At 43.4% G+C, this 22,468-nt stretch overlaps 1 protein-coding gene across 1 annotated transcript in view; it reads left to right on the top strand.

Annotated features, from left to right (window-relative positions):
- Positions 1 to 22,468, top strand: part of LOC124043971 (inactive phospholipase C-like protein 1) — a 160,862-nt gene that overhangs the window by 109,742 nt on the left and 28,652 nt on the right. Inside the window, exons 4-5 of the mRNA XM_046363165.1 lie at positions 194 to 481; positions 17,149 to 18,828. Coding sequence (XP_046219121.1) covers positions 194 to 481; positions 17,149 to 18,828 — 1,968 coding nt within the window. The remainder of the gene's footprint in view (positions 1 to 193; positions 482 to 17,148; positions 18,829 to 22,468) is intronic.

Here is a 22,468-nt window from a genome sequence, read left to right as displayed (position 1 = left end):
AGCAGAAACAAACTGGCAGTCAGGCAAAGGCAGATAACACTGAGGTTTTTTAAATCATCATATACAGCATTTGTGTTTTTAATTATATTACTTTATTAACCTCTTTTATCTCATTTTTCCAAATGTTTTTAATTTGATTGTTTTACTTGAGAAAACTTTTAGATTTCATGTGATGTGTATTTGTATGTCCCAGTCTCTGGACCTGGTGGCTCTTTCAGCTGACGTGGCCAACATCTGGGTGACAGGGCTCCGTTACCTGGTGTCCCACCCCTCTGCCATCGGGCATGGAGGGGGGGCAGGCGGGGGAGGAGGTCTGGGAGAAGGGAGCATCATAGGGGAGGGTAGCCTCGGCAGTAAGATGAGGAGTGAATGGCTGGCCACAGAGTTTGCCGAGGTGGATGAAGACGGGTATGGGATCGTCGTAGAGGATACGGCCGTGGCAACCATCTGTAAGCTGTGTCCTGGCATCAAGGAGGCTAAGGTGAGTGTCTGTGTGTGTATGTGTACATGCTTGTACAGTATGTGTGTGTGTGTCCATGTGAGTGTACAGTTACACCAGAGAGAGAGAGCAATGGTCTAGCTTGAAATAGAAAACACGATTGTCTTCATAGCTGACTAACCATCTGTAAGGTCTGTAATGGTTGAAGTAAGAGGATGGGTAGTAACATTAGAGGAAGTAGAAAGGTTTAGAGATGATCAGAGTTGAGGTCAATTCCGTCTCCAATTCAGTTAATTATCGCACTTTGTTTTCTGTTAAATTACCCCCAACCCTAATAATGATGATAACAACAGTTAGTATAACAGCTGTAATTACAAAAAGGATTGTCTTCATAGCTATATCTGAAGTATAAATGGAACATGCTGTAGGTGTATATCTAAAGTATAAATGGAACAGGCTGTAGGTGGATATCTAGTGTATAAATGAACAGGCTGTAGGTGGATATCTAGTGTATAAATGGAACAGGCTGTAGGTGGATATCTAGTGTATAAATGGAACAGGCTGTAGGTGGATATCTAGTGTATAAATGAACATGCTGTAGGTGGATATCTAGTGTATAAATGGAACAGGCTGTAGGTGGATATCTAGTGTATAAATGTATAAATGGAACAGGCTGTAGGTGTATATCTAGTGTATAAATAAATGAACTAGTGTATAAATGAACTGTAGGTGGATATCTAGTGTATAAATGGAACAGGCTGTAGGTGGATATCTAGTGTATAAATGGAACAGGCTGTAGGTGGATATCTAGTGTATAAATGGAACAGGCTGTAGGTGGATATCTAGTGTATAAATGGAAATGTGGAACTAGTGTATAAATGCTGTAGGTGGATATCTAGTGTATAAATTGAACATGCTGTAGGTGGATATCTAGTGTATAAATGGAACATGCTGTAGGTGGATATCTAGTGTATAAATGAACATGCTGTAGGTGTATATCTAGTGTATAAATGGAACAGGCTGTAGGTGGATATCTAGTGTATAAATGGAACAGGCTGTAGGTGGATATCTAGTGTATAAATGGAACAGGCTGTAGGTGGATATCTAGTGTATAAATGGAAAAGGTGGATATCAGTGGAACTGCTGTAGGTGGATATCTAGTGTATAAATGGAACTAGTGTATAAATGGAAGGCTGTAGGTGGATATCTAGTGTATAAATGGAACAGGCTGTAGGTGGATATCTAGTGTATAAATGGAACAGGCTGTAGGTGGATATCTAGTGTATAAATGGAACAGGCTGTAGGTGGATATCTAGTGTATAAATGTATAAATGAACAGGCTGTGAACAGGTGGATATCTAGTGTATAAATGAACATGCTGTAGGTGGATATCTAGTGTATAAATGGAACAGGCTGTAGGTGTATATCTAGTGTATAAATGGAACAGGCTGTAGGTGGATATCTAGTGTATAAATGGAACAGGCTGTAGGTGGATATCTAGTGTATAAATGAACATGCTGTAGGTGGATATCTAGTGTATAAATGGAACATGCTGTAGGTGGATATCTAGTGTATAAATGGAACAGGCTGTAGGTGGATATCTAGTGTATAAATGGAACATGTATAAATGGAACAGGATATCTGTAGGTGGATATCTAGTAGTGTATAAATGAACATGCTGTAGGTGGATATCTAGTGTATAAATGGAACAGGCTGTAGGTGTATATCTAGTGTATAAATGGAACAGGCTGTAGGTGTATATCTAGTGTATAAATGGAACATGCTGTAGGTGGATATCTAGTGTAAATAAATGGAACAGGATATCTGTATAAATGGAACATGCTGTAGGGATATCTAGTGTGTATAAATGGAACAGGCTGTAGGTGTATATCTAGTGTATAAATGGAACAGGCTGTAGGTGTATATCTAGTGTATAAATGAACATGCTGTAGGTGGATATCTAGTGTATAAATGGAACAGGCTGTAGGTGGATATCTAGTGTATAAATGGAACAGGCTGTAGGTGTATATCTAGTGTATAAATGGAACAGGCTGTAGGTGTATATCTAGTGTATAAATGAACATGCTGTAGGTGGATATCTAGTGTATAAATGGAACAGGCTGTAGGTGGATATCTAGTGTATAAATGGAACAGGCTGTAGGTGGATATCTAGTGTATAAATGGAACAGGCTGTAGGTGGATATCTAGTGTATAAATGGAACATGCTGTAGGTGGATATCTAGTGTATAAATTGAACATGCTGTAGGTGGATATCTAGTGTATAAATGGAACATGCTGTAGGTGGATATCTAGTGTATAAATGAACATGCTGTAGGTGTATATCTAGTGTATAAATGGAACAGGCTGTAGGTGGATATCTAGTGTATAAATGGAACAGGCTGTAGGTGGATATCTAGTGTATAAATGAACATGGCTGTATAAATGGAACAGGTGGATATCTAGTGTATAAATGGAACAGGCTGTAGGTGGATATCTAGTGTATAAATGGAACAGGCTGTAGGTGGATATCTAGTGTATAAATGGAAACATGCTGTAGGTGTGGATATCTAGTGTATAAATGAACATGCTGTAGGTGGATATCTAGTGTATAAATGGAACAGGCTGTAGGTGTATATCTAGTGTATAAATGGAACAGGCTGTAGGTGGATATCTAGTGTATAAATGGAACAGGCTGTAGGTGGATATCTAGTGTATAAATGAACATGCTGTAGGTGTATATCTAGTGTATAAATGAACATGCTGTAGGTGGATATCTAGTGTATAAATGGAACAGGCTGTAGGTGTATATCTAGTGTATAAATGGAACAGGCTGTAGGTGTATATCTAGTGTATAAATGAACATGCTGTAGGTGGATATCTAGTGTATAAATGGAACAGGCTGTAGGTGGATATCTAGTGTATAAATGGAACAGGCTGTAGGTGTATATCTAGTGTATAAATGGAACAGGCTGTAGGTGTATATCTAGTGTATAAATGAACATGCTGTAGGTGGATATCTAGTGTATAAATGGAACAGGCTGTAGGTGGATATCTAGTGTATAAATGGAACAGGCTGTAGGTGTATATCTAGTGTATAAATGGAACAGGCTGTAGGTGTATATCTAGTGTATAAATGAACATGCTGTAGGTGGATATCTAGTGTATAAATGGAACAGGCTGTAGGTGATATCTAGTGTATAAATGGAACAGGCTGGATATCTAGTGTATAAATGGAACAGGCTGTAGGTGGATATCTAGTGTATAAATGGAACAGGCTGTAGGTGGATATCTAGTGTATAAATGGAACATGCTGTAGGTGGATATCTAGTGTATAAATTGAACATGCTGTAGGTGGATATCTAGTGTATAAATGGAACATGCTGTAGGTGGATATCTAGTGTATAAATGAACATGCTGTAGGTGTATATCTAGTGTATAAATGGAACAGGCTGTAGGTGGATATCTAGTGTATAAATGGAACAGGCTGTAGGTGGATATCTAGTGTATAAATGGAACAGGCTGTAGGTGGATATCTAGTGTATAAATGGAACAGGCTGTAGGTGGATATCTAGTGTATAAATGAACATGCTGTAGCTGGATATCTAGTGTATAAATGGAACAGGCTGTAGGTGGATATCTAGTGTATAAATGGAACAGGCTGTAGGTGGATATCTAGTGTATAAATGAACATGCTGTAGCTGGATATCTAGTGATATCTAGTGCATGGAACAGGCTGTATAAATGGAACAGGCTGTAGGTGGATATCTAGTGTATAAATGGAACATGCTGTAGGTGGATATCTAGTGTATAAATGAACATGCTGTAGGTGGATATCTAGTGTATAAATGAAACAGGCTGTAGGTGTATATCTAGTGTATAAATGAACAGGCTGTAGGTGGATATCTAGTGTATAAATGGAACAGGCTGTAGGTGGATATCTAGTGTATAAATGGAACAGGCTGTAGGTGGATATCTAGTGTATAAATGGAACAGGCTGTAGGTGGATATCTAGTGTATAAATGGAACAGGCTGTAGGTGGATATCTAGTGTATAAATGAACATGCTGTAGGTGTATATCTAGTGTATAAATTAACAGGCTGTAGGTGGATATCTAGTGTATAAATGAACAGGCTGTAGGTGGATATCTATTGTATAAATGGAACATGCTGTAGGTGGATATCTAGTGTATAAATGGAACATGCTGTAGGTGGATATCTAGTGTATAAATGGAACATGCTGTAGGTGGATATCTAGTGTATAAATGGAACATGCTGTAGGTGGATATCTAGTGTATAAATGGAACATGCTGTAGGTGGATATCTAGTGTATAAATGGAACATGCTGTAGGTGGATATCTAGTGTATAAATGGAACAGGCTGTAGGTGGATATCTAGTGTATAAATGGAACAGGCTGTAGGTGGATATCTAGTGTATAAATGGAACATGCTGTAGGTGTATATCTAGTGTATAAATGGAACAGGCTGTAGGTGGATATCTAATGTATAAATGGAACAGGCTGTAGGTGGATATCTAGAGAATATATGGAACAGGCTGTAGGTGGATATCTAGTGTATAAATGGAACAGGCTATAGGTGTGTATATCTAGTGTATAAATGGAACAGGCTGTAGGTGGATATCTAATGTATAAATGGAACAGGCTGTAGGTGTATATCTAGTGTATAAATGAACAGGCTGTAGGTGGATATCTAGTGTATAAATTAACAGGCTGTAGGTGGATATCTAGTGTATAAATGAACATGCTGTAGGTGTATATCTAGTGTATAAATGAACAGGCTGTAGGTGGATATCTAGTGTATAAATGGAACATGCTGTAGGTGTATATCTAGTGTATAAATGGAACATGCTGTAGGTGTATATCTAGTGTATAAATGGAACATGCTGTAGGTGTATATCTAGTGTATAAATGAACATGCTGTAGGTGTATATCTAGTGTATAAATGAACAGGCTGTAGGTGGATATCTAGTGTATAAATGGAACAGGCTGTAGGTGTATATCTAGTGTATAAATGGAACAGGCTGTAGGTGGATATCTAGTGTATAAATGAACATGCTGTAGGTGTATATCTAGTGTATAAATGAACAGGCTGTAGGTGGATATCTAGTGTATAAATGAACAGGCTGTAGGTGTATATCTAGTGTCTAAATGAACATGCTGTAGGTGTATATCTAGTGTATAAATGAACATGCTGTAGGTGTATATCTAGTGTATAAATGGAACAGGCTGTAGGTGGATATCTAGTGTATAAATGGAACAGGCTGTAGGTGTATATCTAGTGTATAAATGAACAGGCTGTAGGTGGATATCTAGTGTATAAATGAACAGGCTGTAGGTGTATATCTAGTGTCTAAATGAACATGCTGTAGGTGTATATCTAGTGTATAAATGAACAGGCTGTAGGTGTATATCTAGTGTATAAATGGAACATGCTGTAGGTGTATATCTAGTGTATAAATGGAACATGCTGTAGGTGTATATCTAGTGTATAAATGAACATGCTGTAGGTGTATATCTAGTGTATAAATGAACAGGCTGTAGGTGGATATCTAGTGTATAAATGGAACATGCTGTAGGTGTATATCTAGTGTATAAATGGAACATGCTGTAGGTGTATATCTAGTGTATAAATGAACATGCTGTAGGTGTATATCTAGTGTATAAATGAACAGGCTGTAGGTGGATATCTAGTGTATAAATGAACAGGCTGTAGGTGTATATCTAGTGTCTAAATGAACATGCTGTAGGTGTATATCTAGTGTATAAATGAACAGGCTGTAGGTGTATATCTAGTGTATAAATGGAACATGCTGTAGGTGTATATCTAGTGTATAAATGGAACATGCTGTAGGTGTATATCTATTGTATAAATGAACATGCTGTAGGTGTATATCTAGTGTATAAATGGAACAGGCTGTAGGTGGATATCTAGTGTATAAATGGAACAGGCTGTAGGTGGATATCTAATGTATAAATGGAACAGGCTGTAGGTGTATATCTAGTGTATAAATGAACAGGCTGTAGGTGGATATCTAGTGTATAAATTAACAGGCTGTAGGTGGATATCTAGTGTATAAATGAACATGCTGTAGGTGTATATCTAGTGTATAAATGGAACATGCTGTAGGTGTATATCTAGTGTATAAATGAACAGGCTGTAGGTGGATATCTAGTGTATAAATGGAACATGCTGTAGGTGTATATCTAATGTATAAATGAACATGCTGTAGGTGTATATCTAGTGTATAAATGAACAGGCTGTAGGTGGATATCTAGTGTATAAATGGAACATGCTGTAGGTGTATATCTAGTGTATAAATGGAACATAGGGAAGGTGTATATCTAGTGTATAAATGAACAGGCTGTAGGTGTATATCTAGTGTATAAATGAACATGCTGTAGGTGTATATCTAGTGTATAAAGGTGAACAGGCTGTAGGTGTATATCTAGTGTATAAATGGAACATGCTGTAGGTGTATATCTAGTGTATAAATGGAACATGCTGTAGGTGTATATCTAGTGTATAAATGAACATGCTGTAGGTGTATATCTAGTGTATAAATGAACAGGCTGTAGGTGGATATCTAGTGTATAAATGGAACATGCTGTAGGTGTATATCTAGTGTATAAATGGAACATGCTGTAGGTGTATATCTAGTGTATAAATGAACATGCTGTAGGTGTATATCTAGTGTATAAATGAACAGGCTGTAGGTGTATATCTAGTGTATAAATGGAACATGCTGTAGGTGGATATCTAGTGTATAAATGAACAGGCTGTAGGTGGATATCTATTGTATAAATTAACAGGCTGTAGGTGGATATCTAGTGTATAAATGAACAGGCTGCAGGTGTATATATCTAGTGTATAAATGGAACAGGCTGTAGGTGTATATCTAGTGTATAAATGAACATGCTGTAGGTGGATATCTAGTGTATAAATGGAACATGCTGTAGGTGGATATCTAGTGTATAAATGAACATGCTGTAGGTGTATATCTAGTGTATAAATGGAACATGCTGTAGGTGTATATCTAGTGTATAAATGAACAGGCTGTAGGTGGATATCTAGTGTATAAATGGAACATGCTGTAGGTGTATATCTAGTGTATAAATGAACATGCTGTAGGTGTATATCTAGTGTATAAATGGAACATGCTGTAGGTGTATATCTAGTGTCTAAATGAACAGGCTGCAGGTGTATATCTAGTGTATAAATGGAACAGGCTGTAGGTGTATATCTAGTGTATAAATGAACATGCTGTAGGTGGATATCTAGTGTATAAATGGAACATGCTGTAGGTGGATATCTAGTGTATAAATGGAACAGGCTGTAGGTGTATATCTAGTGTATAAATGGAACAGGCTGTAGGTGGATATCTAGCGTATAAATGGAACAGGCTGTAGGTGGATATCTAATGTATAAATGGAATAGGCTGTAGGTGGATATCTAGTGTATAAATGGAACAGGCTGTAGGTGTATATCTAGTGTATAAATGGAACATGCTGTCGGTGTATATCTAGTGTATAAATGAACATGCTGTAGGTGGATATCTAACCTTTGCAAGTGTTACATACTGTACTTAGTACCATGGTGGGTGGATAGATTGAGTCTTTTGCAGTGTAGTCACACCTGTGTTTTCTACTTCCTACCCATCACACCTCTCAGTAGGAGTCCACACAAAACCCTGAGTAGAACACAATGCCTCAATGTATCTCAGAGAGAAACACTGAGTAGTCATACCCCTTGACTTATTCCACATGTTTGTTGTGGTACAGCCTGAGTTAAAATATTTTCTCACCCATCTACACACAACACTCCATAACGACAAAGTGAAAACCTGTTTTAGGACATTTTTTGCTAATTTATTGAAAATTAAATACAGAAATATGTAATTTACATAAGTATTAACACCCCTGAGTCAACATTTTGTAGAGGCACTTTTGGCAGTGATTACAGTTGAGTCTTTCTGAGTACTGTAAGTCTCCAAGAGCTCTCCACACCTGGATTGTACAACATTTTCCCAATATTATTTTCAAAATTCTTCAATTCTGTCAAATTGGTTGTTGATCATTGCTAGACAACCATTTTCAGGTTTCGTCATAGATTTTCAAGTAGATTTAAGTAAAAACTCAGGAACATTCACTGTCTTGTTGGTAAGCAACTCCAGTGGAGATTTGGCCATGTTTTTGGGGTTATTGTCCTGTTGAAAGGTGAATTCATCTCCCAGTGTCTGGTGGAAAGCAGACTGAACTAGGTTTTCCTCTAGGATTTTGCCTGTGCTTAGCTCCATTCCATGTATTTTCTATCCTGAAAAACTCCCCTGTACTTAACAACTACAAGCATACCCATAACATGATGCAGCCACCACTATGCATAAACATGTCGTGTCTTTGGCTATGCCGGATTAAGTGATATGACATGCTATTCTATAAAATAATTTCTCCGCAATTAATATCACCTGATTGAGCTAATCATGTAAATGTAATTATCTAGAGAGTCGGGCACCACAAAATAATATTTATAGAGCTGTTATCTTCCGAATAAACTCTTAAAGACCTAGTAATATTTTACATCAATAGCAGTCAATATCAATCGTCATCTTAATTCAGTCTCATCTGAAAGTTGTACATTATTTTATCTGCACAAACCCTGGCTAACAAGTTGAATCAGCAATACAAAATTGGGTTTAATTATGTAACGGCGTTCGTCTGTTGAAAGAAGAGAGTCGGACCGAAATGCAGCGTGTTGGTTACTCATAACTTTAATGAAAGAACGCGGTACATGAAATAACTGATACTAACTACAAAAACAACAGAACGTGAAACTAATTACAGCCTATCTGGTGAATACTACACAAAGACAGGAACAAACACCCACGAAAATACAAAGCGAAACTCAGGCTGCCTAAATACGGTTCCCAATCAGAGACAACGATAAGCACCTGACTCTAATTGAGAATCGCCTCAGGCAGCCAAGCCTATACCACACCCCTAATCAGCCGCGATCCCAAATAATACAAACCCCAATACGAAACACAACATATAAACCCATGTCACACCCTGGCCTACCCAAACATATAACAAAAACACAAAATAGAATGACCAAGGCGTGACAGAAACCCCCCCCCCCCTAAGGTGCGGACTCCCGGATGCGCGTCTGTCCATGGTGGCGTTTCTGGCTCGGGACGTGGACCCCACTCCATTAATGTCCTGTTTCCTCCCCTTCGCGTCCTGGGATAATCCACCCTCTCCGCCAACCATGGCCTAATAGTCCTCACCCAGATCCCCACATAACTGAGGAGCAGCTCGTGACAGAGGGGCAGCTCGGGACAGAGGGACATCTCAGGACAGAGGGGCATCTCAGGACAGAGGGGCATCTCAGGACAGAGGGGCATCTCAGGACAGAGGGGCAGCTCGGGACAGAGGGGCAGCCCGGGACAGAGGGGCAGCCCGGGACAGAGGGGCAGCTCAGGACAGAGGGGCAGCTCGGGACAGAGGGGCAGCTCGGGACAGAGGGGCAGCTCGGGACTGAGGGGAAGCCCAGTACTGAGAGGAAGCCCAGTACTGAGAGGAAGCTCAGGCAGGTAGTAGGCTCCGGTAAATCCTGGCTGGCTGGCGGAACTGGAAGATTCAGGTTGACAAGCAGATCTGGAAGAGACTGGTTGTCTGGCAGATCTGGAAGAGACTGGTTGTCTGGCGGCGCTGGGCAGACTGGGAGCACTGGCGGCGCTGGGCAGACTGGGAGCGCTGGCGGCGCTGGGCAGACTGGGAGCGCTGGCGGCGCTGGGCAGACTGGGAGCGCTGGCGGCGCTGGGCAGACTGGGAGCGCTGGCGACGCTGGGCAGACTGGGAGCGCTGGCGACGCTGGGCAGACTGGGAGCGCTGGCGGCACTGGGCAGACTGGCGGCGCTGGGCAGACTGGGAGCACTGGCGGCGCTGGGCAGACTGGGAGCACTGGCGGCGCTGGGCAGACTGGGAGCACTGGCGGCGCTGGGCAGACGGGAGACTCCGGCAGCGCAAGAGAGGAGAAAAGCTCTGGCTGCGCCAAACAGGCGGGAGACTCCGACAGCGCAGGAGAGGAGAAAAGCGTTGGCTGCGCTGAACAGGCGAGGCGCACTGGAGGCCTGGTGCGTGGTGCTGGAACTGGTGGTACTGGATCGAGGACACGCACAGGAAGCCTGGTGCAGGGAGCTGCTACCGGAGGACTGGTGTGTGGAGGTAGCACAGGATGGGCTAGACCGTGAAGGCGTACTGGAGATCTTGAGAGCAGTGTAGGCACAGGACGTGCAAGGCTAGGGATGTGCACAGGAGGCCTGGTGCGTGAGGCTGGCACCAACTTCACCAGCCGACGCACCTCAGGTTGAGTATAGAGCGCTAACTCAGGTGCTATCAAATCCCCGACACGATCCTTCGGACGAATATTATATCTATAGCACCAAGCTAGCAACTCCCTCATTACTCTCCACTCCACTTTCCCCATTAACTCCTTCACAGTCTCTGCTTCGCTCACCTCTAACACTGGCTCTGGTTCTGGTCTCCTCCTTGGCTCCTCACGATGAACAAGGAGAGCAGGTCTATCTCCTGACTCAGCCATACTCTCCCTGAGCCCCCCCCCAATACATTTTTTTGGGTGCTTTTCAGGTTTCCTTGCCAACCGTGTTCCCTCGTATCGTCGGCTCCTATCTCCGGCTGCCTCTGCTCTCCTTAGTGCCTCCACCTGTTCCCATGGGAGGCGATCTCTTCCGGCCAATATCTCCTCCCAAGTGTAACAACCTTTACCATCCAACACGTCTTCCCATGTCCATTCTCCGAATAATTTGTCCTCCTTTTTCTGCTCCAGCTGTCTACGTCGTTGCCAGTTTACACGCTGCTCGGTCCGTGAGAGGTGGGTGTTTCTGTAACGGCGTTCATCTGTTGAAAGAAGAGAGTCGGACCGAAATGCAGCGTATTGGTTAATCATGACTTTAATGAAAGAACGCGGTACATGAAATAACTGATACTAACTACAAAAACAACAGAACGGAACGTGAAACTAATTACAGCCTATCTGGTGAATACTACACAAAGACAGGAACAAACACCCACGAAAATACAAAGCGAAACTCAGGCTGCCTAAATACGGTTCCCAATCAGAGACAACGATAAGCACCTGACTCTAATTGAGAATCGCCTCAGGCAGCCAAGCCTATACCACACCCCTAATCAGCCGCAATCCCAAATAATACAAACCCCAATACGAAACACAACATATAAACCCATGTCACACCCTGGCCTACCCAAACATATAACAAAAACGCAAAATACAATGACCAAGGCGTGACAAATTATTTATTTACTAAATACCTAACTAATCACACAGACGTACACATACACACAATTAATCATAACTTGATTACAAATTACGTCATAAAGTAAAACGTCCCTAGCGGGCGGAACAGATATGACAGCTTGTTACACAAAAGAAAAGGGGCTGGGTTTGAGTGAAAGAGCGGGAAGACTGAGGAACAAAGGGAAGAAGCTGTGCTATCGTAAATACAGTATCTTATGCATTCTAAATTCGGAAAAGGAAAATGCAATAAACATTTACTCGTTGTGTGGTAGACGGGATACTCTGTCTGTTCCTTCCTAACCTGCGTTTGCAGCTTTGGTTGCTAACTCAACGGCTAGGAGGTATCACTTCTGTAGTGAATAAAAGTTCAAAGTTCATAACATTCGCAACCAAAGCTCTCGCTGATGTTGGCTCCGTTCTGTAGTTATTATCTGAACCATTCTGACATAGGACCGTCGTCCTACATCACCAGAACAGGAAGTTCTATTGTCGTCAAGGCTTTATATAGGAAGGGAGAAAAGGGGTGTGTTTCATAGTTTACAACCTCTGTCTCTTCACGTGGACGGGTCACTGAGTGCGCAGCCCTATCTTATGAAAATCCACGTCTCACATTTTAGAAGCTAAACTCACATTTCTTTTCATCCCATCACAAATAATTTCATATTCAAACATTTAAATTGAACAACAACCATGTGAATCCGATAACTCTGATGTGTAGACTTTCCACTGTAGAGTTTATGTCATCTTATCATTGATGAGAATGTCTCAGATGACAACCGAACTGACATCATATTCATTAAATACCACCGCATGTGCTCCATTGGTCGGATTACCAGAATATAGTTCATTTCCCCTCCCATCTTCTGACATTCCCAGAATCTCTATGTTAACCAAGGGTTTTGCAAATGTAACCTCAGGGTAGAGAGAGGCAAAAGGGGGAAAGAGGTATTTATGACTGTCATAAATGGCCGTGGCAACCATCTGACCCAGGCCAACGTCATGACAAACATATGAAGAGTGGTACTCAGTAATGTGTTGCATTGGATTTGCCCCAAACATAACACTTTGTATTCAGGACAAAACATTTGTTGCAGTATGACTTGTTGCAAACAGGATGCATGTTATATTTTTATTCTGTACAGGCTTCCTTCTTTTCACTTTGTAAATTAGGTTAGTATTGTGGAGTAACTACAATGTTGTTGATCCATCCTCAGACTTCTCATTTCACAGACATTAAACTCTGTAACTGTTTTAAAGTCCCCATTGGCCTCATGGTGAAATCCCAGAGAGGTTTTCTTCCTCTCCAGCCACTGAGTTAGGAAGGATGCCTGTATTTTTGTAGTGACTGGGTGTTTGATACATCATCCAAAGTGTAACTAATAACTTCACCATGCTCTAAGGGATATTCAATGTGTGCTCTTTTTTTTACTCATTGATTTTTTAACTCACCAATAGGTGCCCTTCTTTGTGAGGAATTGGGAAAACCTCCCTGGTCTTTGTGGATGAATCTGTGTTTAAAATTCACTGCTTGAGAGAGGGACTTTACAAATAATTGTATGTGTGGGGTACAGAGATGAGGTAGTCATACAAAAATCATGTTAAACACTATTATTGCACACAGAATGAGTCCATGCAAGCTAATTTTTACTCCTAAACTTATTTAGTATTGCCATAACAAAGTGGTTGAATAACTCAAGACATTTAATGTAATATTTACTTAAATTTGAAAAAATTTGAAAAACACTCTTCCACTTTTGACATTGTGTGTAGACCAGTGACAAAACAATCTTAATTTACAGTTTTTTCCAACTGCTTACACACGTTTTCAAAACTGTCTCATTTTTTTCAAAAGTCTACACACAATTCCCAAAACTGCACACACAAAATGCAAAATGCAAAATGCCTCACATCTCCTTCAAATGGAGCATCAAATGGCAAACACTGCTTTCATAAAAGTACATTTTTGGATATACCATGTAAACACTGTTGTTCTAAATCTAAAGCTCTTTGGTTTTTCATAGGCTTATATCTACATTTCAATACAATGTTCTACAGTGAAAGTAATCTGCTGAGAGGGGTAACAAGTACACTGTAAACACCAATGCAATGTAGAAACAGAAAATATTTATTCGGCCAAACATTACTGTTGCATACAGTAGCATACAACAAAACCATAAACATACGTAAACCAAAAGTATATTCTTTAGAATACAGTAAAGAACACAATTGTGTGTGTGGCGTCCCGGGGGGACAGTCCAGGAATTGGTAGGGGGGGCAGTCACCAGTGCTAAGCTACCCTTCATCTCTTCTCCGGCCTGGGTCTGGCCACAATACTTCATCCACATCACGAGATACGCTTTCGATTGCCAAACATGGAGGGAAGTATCTCCTAGCATGACGTATCCAACCTTGGACAGAGGCAACCTCTACGTCCCCACATGCGTCCTCCATTGCCTGGAGAAGCGGCATGCGGGCATAGGGTTGGTGATCATACACTTTCCAGCGCCAGGCTGAGAAGAATTCCTCTATGGGATTTAGAAAAGGTGAATATGGGGGTAGGTACAAAACTACAAATTGTGGATGGGTGGCAAACCAGTTTTGGACCAGAACAGCCCGGTGAAAACTAACATTGTCCCATAAAACCACTAATCTAGCAGGCTCCTGATCTGGTTCAGGGACAAGCATTGTGTAAATTACATCCAGAAAAGTGAGCATATGGCCGGTGTTGTATGGACCCAGTGTGGCATTGTGATGGAGGACCCCGTTTTGAGTGATGGCAGCCCACATAGTTATATTACCCCCACGCTGTCCGGGGACATTGGTAAATGCCCTCTGTCCTATTACATTTCTTCCACGGCGCCTGGTTTTGGTGAGGTTGAAGCAAACCTCTTCCACGTAAATACATTCATGGCGAATTACATGGGCATCCAGCTCCAATACTCTCTGTAACAGACAAAAGAATATACAGATGAGTAAATATGGTATGTCTGAAGGACTGGAAGTAGTGTTGCATACATACCTCTACAAATTCATGTCGCATATTCTTGACTCTGTCAGAGTTTCTCTCAAATGGCACCTTGTAAAGTTGTTTCATCGTCACTCGGTGCCGTTGGAGGATGCGTTGTATGGTCGACAGGCTTGTATGGTCGACAGGCTTGTATGGTCGACAGGCTTGTATGGTCGACAGGCTTGTATGGTCGACAGGCTTGTATGGTCGACAGGCTTGTATGGTCGACAGGCTTGTATGGTCGACAGGCTTGTATGGTCGACAGGCTTGTATGGTCGACAGGCTTGTATGGTCGACAGGCTTGTATGGTCGACAGGCTTGTATGGTCGACAGGCTTGTATGGTCGACAGGCTTGTATGGTCGACAGGCTTGTATGGTCGACAGGCTTGTATGGTCGACAGGCTTGTATGGTCGACAGGCTTGTATGGTCGACAGGCTTGTATGGTCGACAGGCTTGTATGGTCGACAGGCTTGTATGGTCGACAGGCTTGTATGGTCGACAGGCTTGTATGGTCGACAGGCTTGTATGGTCGACAGGCTTATGTTCTTATGATGTTGTTAAATATGGTGTCATTATGCAAGATATGCTCTCTTATCTCTCGAATCCTAATTGCATTGTTGGCCAAAACCATATTTATAATTGCAGTCTCTTGTACATCTGTAAACAAGCGTCCTCGTCCTCCATGATGTCTTTGCCTTTCCACTCTGTACAGAATTCAAACACAGTATGTGTTCAGCATTGGAACTGTAAACAATGTACAAAAAAATGTAGTACATGTAGTGACCAGTTAAGCTATTAGTGTTTGCACATGTGAGGAGTGTGTGTGGTGAATAAGTGTAGCATTTTGATTGGTTGTGTTTGGAAAAGGAGAGCAAGTCCCTTCCTGTTAGATTTTTTGTGTTTTAGGTAGGGAATTGTGTGTAGTGTTTAAAAAAAGTGTTTTATGCAATTGACAACTGAGTCAAAGGCTGAGAAATAGCTTATGGTTTTGGATATTTGGTGTGTAGTTATGCACTTTAAGTGAGAGGTTTCAAAAATCGTGTGACATGAAAAGATTTTGTGTGTAAGCAGTTGGAAAAAACTGTAATCAATTTTAAGTTCAGGCTGTAACACAACAAAATGTACTTTGTGAATGTACTGTATAGACAGTAAATCTCAAGGACTGCTATCGACCTAACATTAAAGTAAGCTGATACATGCCACTGGTCATTTTTGCAAGGATGGGTGAATATATTTTGGGATATTCTCCAGACAAACGAAAGCAGGAGAGGAGGCGGAGATGGAATCAGATAGCAGCTGGAAATACACAGATCTAAATAAAGCCAGTCAGAGGTATGTGTGTGAGTGCACATGGCTCCATAGCTAATCTGTTTGAATCAACGCTCAGGCCCTGGTTTTGAAGCCAGTACAGCTGCCTGTGTATGTATGTGTGTGTGTGTGTGTGTGTGTGTGTGTGTGTGTGTGTGTGTGTGTGTGTGTGTGTGTGTGTGTGTGTGTGTGTGTGTGTGTGTGTGTGTGTGTGTGTGTGTGTGTGTGTGTGTGTGTGTGTGTGTGTGTGTGTGTGTGTGTGTGTGTGTGTGTGTGTGTGTGTGTGTGTGTGTGTAGGTGTCTAGACTTTCCTGCAGTCAGTTTGGCATGAATGGAAGGGTAGGCCAGGGGCACGAGGTAGAGTAGTATGCTAAGCAATATAACCAGGGTGACTTTCATATCTGTTCCAAGATGGAAATTACCTGAACTTAAATTCAGTTAATTTTTTGAAAAATAATGAGCAATAAAATATGATAACAATTAATTCACCTCAAATTTGATCCCATGCATTGATTGGAACGGATGGAATTGACTTCCCGCCTTTTTCAGTCATTAGATATTATTGAATATTGTAGCTCAATAATTCATCCATTCTGTGGAGTATTAAAATCTGACTGCCCTTTCTAAACCTGCTCTTCTCATCTATTCCCTGCTCCCTTTGTATCTGCCCTCCCTCCCTCCCTCCCTCCCTCCCTCCCTCCCTCCCTCCCTCCCTCCCTCCCTCCCTCCCTCCCTCCCTCCCTCCCTCCCTCCCTCTCTCCCTCTCCGCCTCCCTCTCCCTCTCCCTCCTCTCCCTCTCCCTCTCCCTCTCCCTCTCCCTCCCTTCTCTCCCTCTCCCTCTCCCTCTCCACCTCCCTCTCCCTCTCCCTCTCCCCTACTTCTCTCCCTCTCCTTCTCCCTCTCCCCTACTTCTCTCCCTCTCCCTCTCCCCTACTTCTCTCCCTCTCACTCTCCCTCTCCTTCTCCCTCTCCCCTACTCTCCCTCTCCCTCTCCCTCTCCCTCTCCCTCTCCCTCTCCCTCTCCCTCTCCCCTACTTCTCTCCAGGTGCGTCTGAGGTTCAAGGAGATCCAGCGCAGCAAAGAGAAGCTGACGTCTCACGTGACACGTGAGGAGTTCCAGGAGGCCTTCTGCGAACTCTGCACGCGCCCAGATGTCTATTTCCTATTGGTCCAGCTCTCTAAGGACCGCGAGTGTCTGGACGCCCAGGACCTTCGTCTCTTTCTGGAGACGGAGCAGGGCCTGTCCCTGGCCACAGCTGAGGGCTGTTTGGAGCTGGTCCTACGCTTTGAGCCCTCCAGACCAGGCCGAGAGAGAGGCTTGCTGGGGCTTGATGGCTTCGCACGTTACCTGCAGTCTCCAGAGTGCCAGCTGTTTGACGTGGAGCACCAGGGAGTGTGTCAGGATATGAACCTGCCCCTGTCCCACTACTATATCAGTACTTCCTATCGGTCCTATCTCCTGGATGACCAGGTCCATGGGAGGGCTGATCTAGGGGGTTTGACCAGGGCTTTGCAGGCCGGGTGTCGTTGCCTGGAGCTGGGGGTGACAGACGGCCCAGAGGGGGAGCCTCTCCTGGGGGTAGACTATGGTCCTGATACCCACCGCCACCACCACCATCACCACCACGCCCCGGTCACCATCCGCAGTGCTCTGGAGGTGGTGAATAAGTACGCCTTCCTGACCTCGCCCTACCCGCTTCTGCTCTACTTGTGCCAGCGCTGTTCCCCCTCCCAGCAGCGTACCTTGGCCCAGCACCTGAGGAAGGTGTTCTCTACACGTCTCTACACCCCTGAGGCCCTGCCAGTCAGCCCGGTGGGGCGAGCCACCACCCTGCCCTCCCCTGAGCAGCTGAAGGGCCGGGTGCTGCTGGTGGGGAAGAAGCTACCCCCAGAAGAGGAGGGATCCGAGGGAGAGGTATCAGAGGAGGATGAGGAGATAGGGGGAGGCGGACCCTTGGCTGGCCGGCGAATGACCATCCCCGGAGAGGAGGAACTGGGTGTGGTTTTAGTGGTACCCCCTCCACCTCAGCCCAGGAGACTCCGCCTCCAACGCGAGCTCTCAGATCTGGTGAGTGTGGCACGAACTGGAAGCCGTAGCTTCTACAACCACCGAGAAATAAGGAAACAAGGACAGCAGCACTCCCCACCCAGCACCCCCTCAACGCCGGGCACGCCTTTACTCCCTGATTCGGCCTATTGGACTCTGTGCTCCCTGGGGGAAGGAGAAGCGGGCCGGCTGGTCAGTGAGAGCCCAGAGGACCTAGTAGGCTTCACCAAGCGTACCCTGACCCGTGTCCGGCCCAGCTCCGTCCGCCTGGACTCCTCCAACCCCAACCCCCAGGGGTACTGGAAGGGCGGGGTCCAGCTGGTGGCCCTCAACCAGCAGACTCCCGGGGCCATGCTGGACCTCCACAGGGGACGCTTCATCCAGAACGGGGGCTGTGGCTTCGTGCTGCGCCCGGGGGTCATGAGAGATGAGGTTTCCTACTTCAGTGCCGTGACCCAGGGGTGTGTGCCCGGCGTGCCACCTCAGACCCTCAGGGTGAAGGTGATCAGCGCCCACAACCTGCCCAAGCCGCAGGGTGCTGGGGCCAAAGGAGAGGTTATAGATCCCTACGTGGTTCTGGAGCTACATGGGGTACCAGCGGACTGCGCTGAGCAACGGACCCGGACCGCCGCACAGAACCAGGATGGCCCACTGTTTGATGAGACTTTTGAGTTTCAGGTAAGAGTTCAGTCATTTATTCTTATCTTATATTTCACCTTTATTTAACCAGGTAGGCCAGTTGAGAACAAGTTCTCATTTACAACCACGACCTGGCTAAAATCAAGCAAAGCAGTGTGACAAAAGCAACAACACAGAGTTCCACGTGGGATTAACATGTGGAACCTGCAGATACATGTGAAAGTACAGCACGGTTCATCAACATAACCTCAGAGTAAGAGCACGGTCTGAGTGTTGATACACGTAAACATCTAATGGCATAACAGGAGGTACAAACTGGCTGAAAGGACATCATTACAATCAGAAACTGAGAGTCATTCCAACCGGTTTTGCTTGCTAAGTCTAGACAGAATATGGTCTATGTTTGTCCCTGTACTGATAATAATGACGAAAACATCAGTTTCATAAGGATACTCAACAATAAGAAGTGTTTGTATAGAGTCTTTCCAGCTCCCAAGGACAGTTAACTACAGTATTCATTCCCATAGAGACAGACAGACAGAGCCATTGTGATTTCCCTGAGCCGTTGTGGAAGATTTAGTTATGACGACAGATGGCCAGGGCTTATAAAACATGATGTGAAACATGGGTACGGAGAAGGAACAGTTGGAGAGTTGCCTTGGTGCTGTTGACCAGTGGTGTGGCGTGCTAGGCTAGTTGGTAGTGCAGAGTATAACAATACTTCTTTCTTCTATCCACTGTCTCATGTTGGGAGAATTACAGTCTCAAATGAACATACTGTACCAAAGACTGATAAGAAAACATTAACTACAATGTTTCGTATAGATTTTTTTTTTACAAGTAAGAAAGAAACTAAAGCCAGTGGTTGAGCTCTGTTTTGCTCATTAGTCCTGTGGCCTGTAACCTAAGGCTTGGTGGGGGACTAGAGGGTAATGTGGCGTGACTCCACACACACAAACACACACCCACACAGTTATGTCTTACTGTACTTGTGAGGACTTTTTGGGAACCAACAATTGATTCCAATTCAAAATTATATTTTCCCTAAACCTAACCATAACCCCTAACCCTTAACTCCTAACCCTCACCACTAACCCTTAATCCTAATTCTAACCTTAACCCAAACCCTATAAACCTAACCCCTAAGCCTAAAATAGCCTTTTTACAAGTGAGGACAGGCTAAATGTCCTCTCTTCTCTGAATTTCAGTTGGTTTACACACACAGATTAATCTGACCATGTACGGGTAGATACAGTGCCTTCGGAAAGAATTCAGACCCCTTGACTTTTTCCACATTTTGTTACGTTAAAGCATTGTTCTAAAATTGATTAAATTGTCCCCCCCCGTCATCAATCTACACACAATACCCCATAATGACAAATCAAAATCAGGTTTTTTGAAATGTTTGTAATTTATTAAAAACAAAAAACTGAAATATCACAGTCACATAAGTATTCAGACCCTTTACTCAGTACTTTGTTGTAGAACCTTTGGCAGCGATTACAGCATTGAGTCTTCTTGGGTATGATGTTACAAGCTTGGCACACCTGTATTTGGGGAGTTTTTCCCCTTCTTCTCTGCAGATCCTCTCAAGCTCAGTCAGGTTGAATGGGGAGCGTTGCTGCACAGCTCTTTTCAGGTCTCTCCAGAGATGTTGGATAGGGTTCAAGTTTGGGCTCTGGCTGGGCCACTCAATGACATTCAGAGACTTGTCCCGAAGCCACTGGTGTTGGCTTGGCTGTGTGATTAGGGTTGTCGTCCTGTTGGAAGGTGAACTTTCACCCCAGTCTGAGGTCCTGAGCGCTTGGTTTTTGCTCTGACATGCACTGTCAACTGTGGGACCTTAGGTGTGTGTGTGTGCCTTCCCAAATCATGTCCAATCAATTGAATTTACCTCAAGTGGACTCCAATCAAGTTGAAGAAACATCTCAAGGATGATCAATGGAAACAGGATGCACCTGAGCTCAATTTCGAGTCTCATAGCAAAGGGGCTGAATATTTATTTTCTATCTTTAATATATATGCAAAAAATTCTAAAAGCCCGTTTTCACTTTCTCATTATTGGGTATTGTGTGTAGATTGCTGAGGGAAACTAGGCAGATACACATGAGGCCCTTTTTGGAAACACATAGCGATCATTTTGGGATGAGGCTGAGATAGAGTCTCTGTTGCTGTTCAGACTGACCTCTTCATTCATGAAGCATGATGCCCCATTTCCCACCCCTTGTCCACACTCCACCACAGCAGGCCTTTCATGATAGGATGCAGGCTACGTGTGTGTGCTTTCATGTGTGTGTGCTTGCATGTGTGTGTGCTTGCATGTGTGTGTGCGTGTGTGTATGTGTATGAATGCCTGTGTGCTTGCATGTGTGTATGCTTGCATGGGTGTGTGCGTGTGTGTATGTGTATGAATGCCTGTGTGCTTGTTTGTGTGTGTGCTTGCATGTGTGTGTGCTTGCTAGTATGTATGTGTATGAATGTGTGTGTGCGTGCGTGTATGTATGTGTATGAATGTGTGTGTGCGTGCGTGTATGTATGTGTATGAATGTGTGTGTGCGTGCGTGTATGTATGTGTATGAATGCCTGTGTGTTTGTTTGTGTGTGTGTAGCAGTGATGGAGGGTTCTATCTACCTGAGTGGACTTAGTTATAAGTAAGAGTAGAGCCTAAAGTTCACATACACTCTCTCTTTCTCTCTCTCTCTCTCTCTCTCTCTCTCTCTCTCTCTCTCTCTCTCTCTCTCTCTCTCTCTCTCTCTCTCTTCTCTCTCTCTTTCTCTTTCTCTTTCTCTTTCTCTTTCTCTTTCTCTTTCTCTTTCTCTTTCTCTTTCTCTTTCTCTCACACACAATTCTCTCTCACACACACAATTCTCTCTCTCTCTCTCTCTCTCTCTCTCTCTCTCTCTCTCTCTCTCTCTCTCTCTCTCTCTCTCTCTCTCTCTCTCTCTCTCTCTCTCTCTCTCTCTCTCTCTCTCTCTCTCTCTCTCTTACATACACACACAATTCACCCTCTTTCTCTCTCACACACACACAATTCACCCTCTTTCTCTCTCTTTCTTTCTTTCTCTCTCTCTCACACATAGTTCACCCTCTGGGTCTCTCTCTGTCACCCACTCAGAGCCTTCGGCTGCCTAAACTTCTGTCTGTGCTCACTTCGGCTGACATGTTCTCTCGTTCTTCATCCATTAACTGCAGCCCTATTAGATGGATAGTGCTCCATGCTAAAACATTCAAATCTAGACGAGCACAGACTCAGGGGTCTTTGAGTGCAAACCTTTACCATGTCTATAATCTACAATCTCCCCCCGGTCTAGAATCCATTTCCTCTCTCCAACAGTTCTGTTTATAGGTAGTCAACATGTGGGCAGTACCATGTGGGGGACGGAGGGAGGAGCATGTTCACAACATACTGCACACAGTCTTCAACTCAAAGACTCAAGTACAGGAAATAACAGATGTATTCAAATGAAACCAATGTGAAAGAATTCAGTCATGCACACACATCTGGAAGAAGACCCACAGACTGGGGTTGAGCTGGCAAGTAAGCATTTGATTGTACTGGTACATTACGCTGTATCCTGTACTTGGATTTTATCTCAAAAAAATGACAAAGAATACACTCATACACACAAATTCTAATACACGCACACCAATACAGCCGTCCTCGGGAATTAATGCCTT

Source organism: Oncorhynchus gorbuscha, linkage group LG09 (genome assembly GCF_021184085.1).
Source record: "Oncorhynchus gorbuscha isolate QuinsamMale2020 ecotype Even-year linkage group LG09, OgorEven_v1.0, whole genome shotgun sequence".
NCBI classification, from domain to species: domain Eukaryota; kingdom Metazoa; phylum Chordata; class Actinopteri; order Salmoniformes; family Salmonidae; genus Oncorhynchus; species Oncorhynchus gorbuscha.
This window is presented reverse-complemented; position numbering and strand designations above follow the sequence as displayed.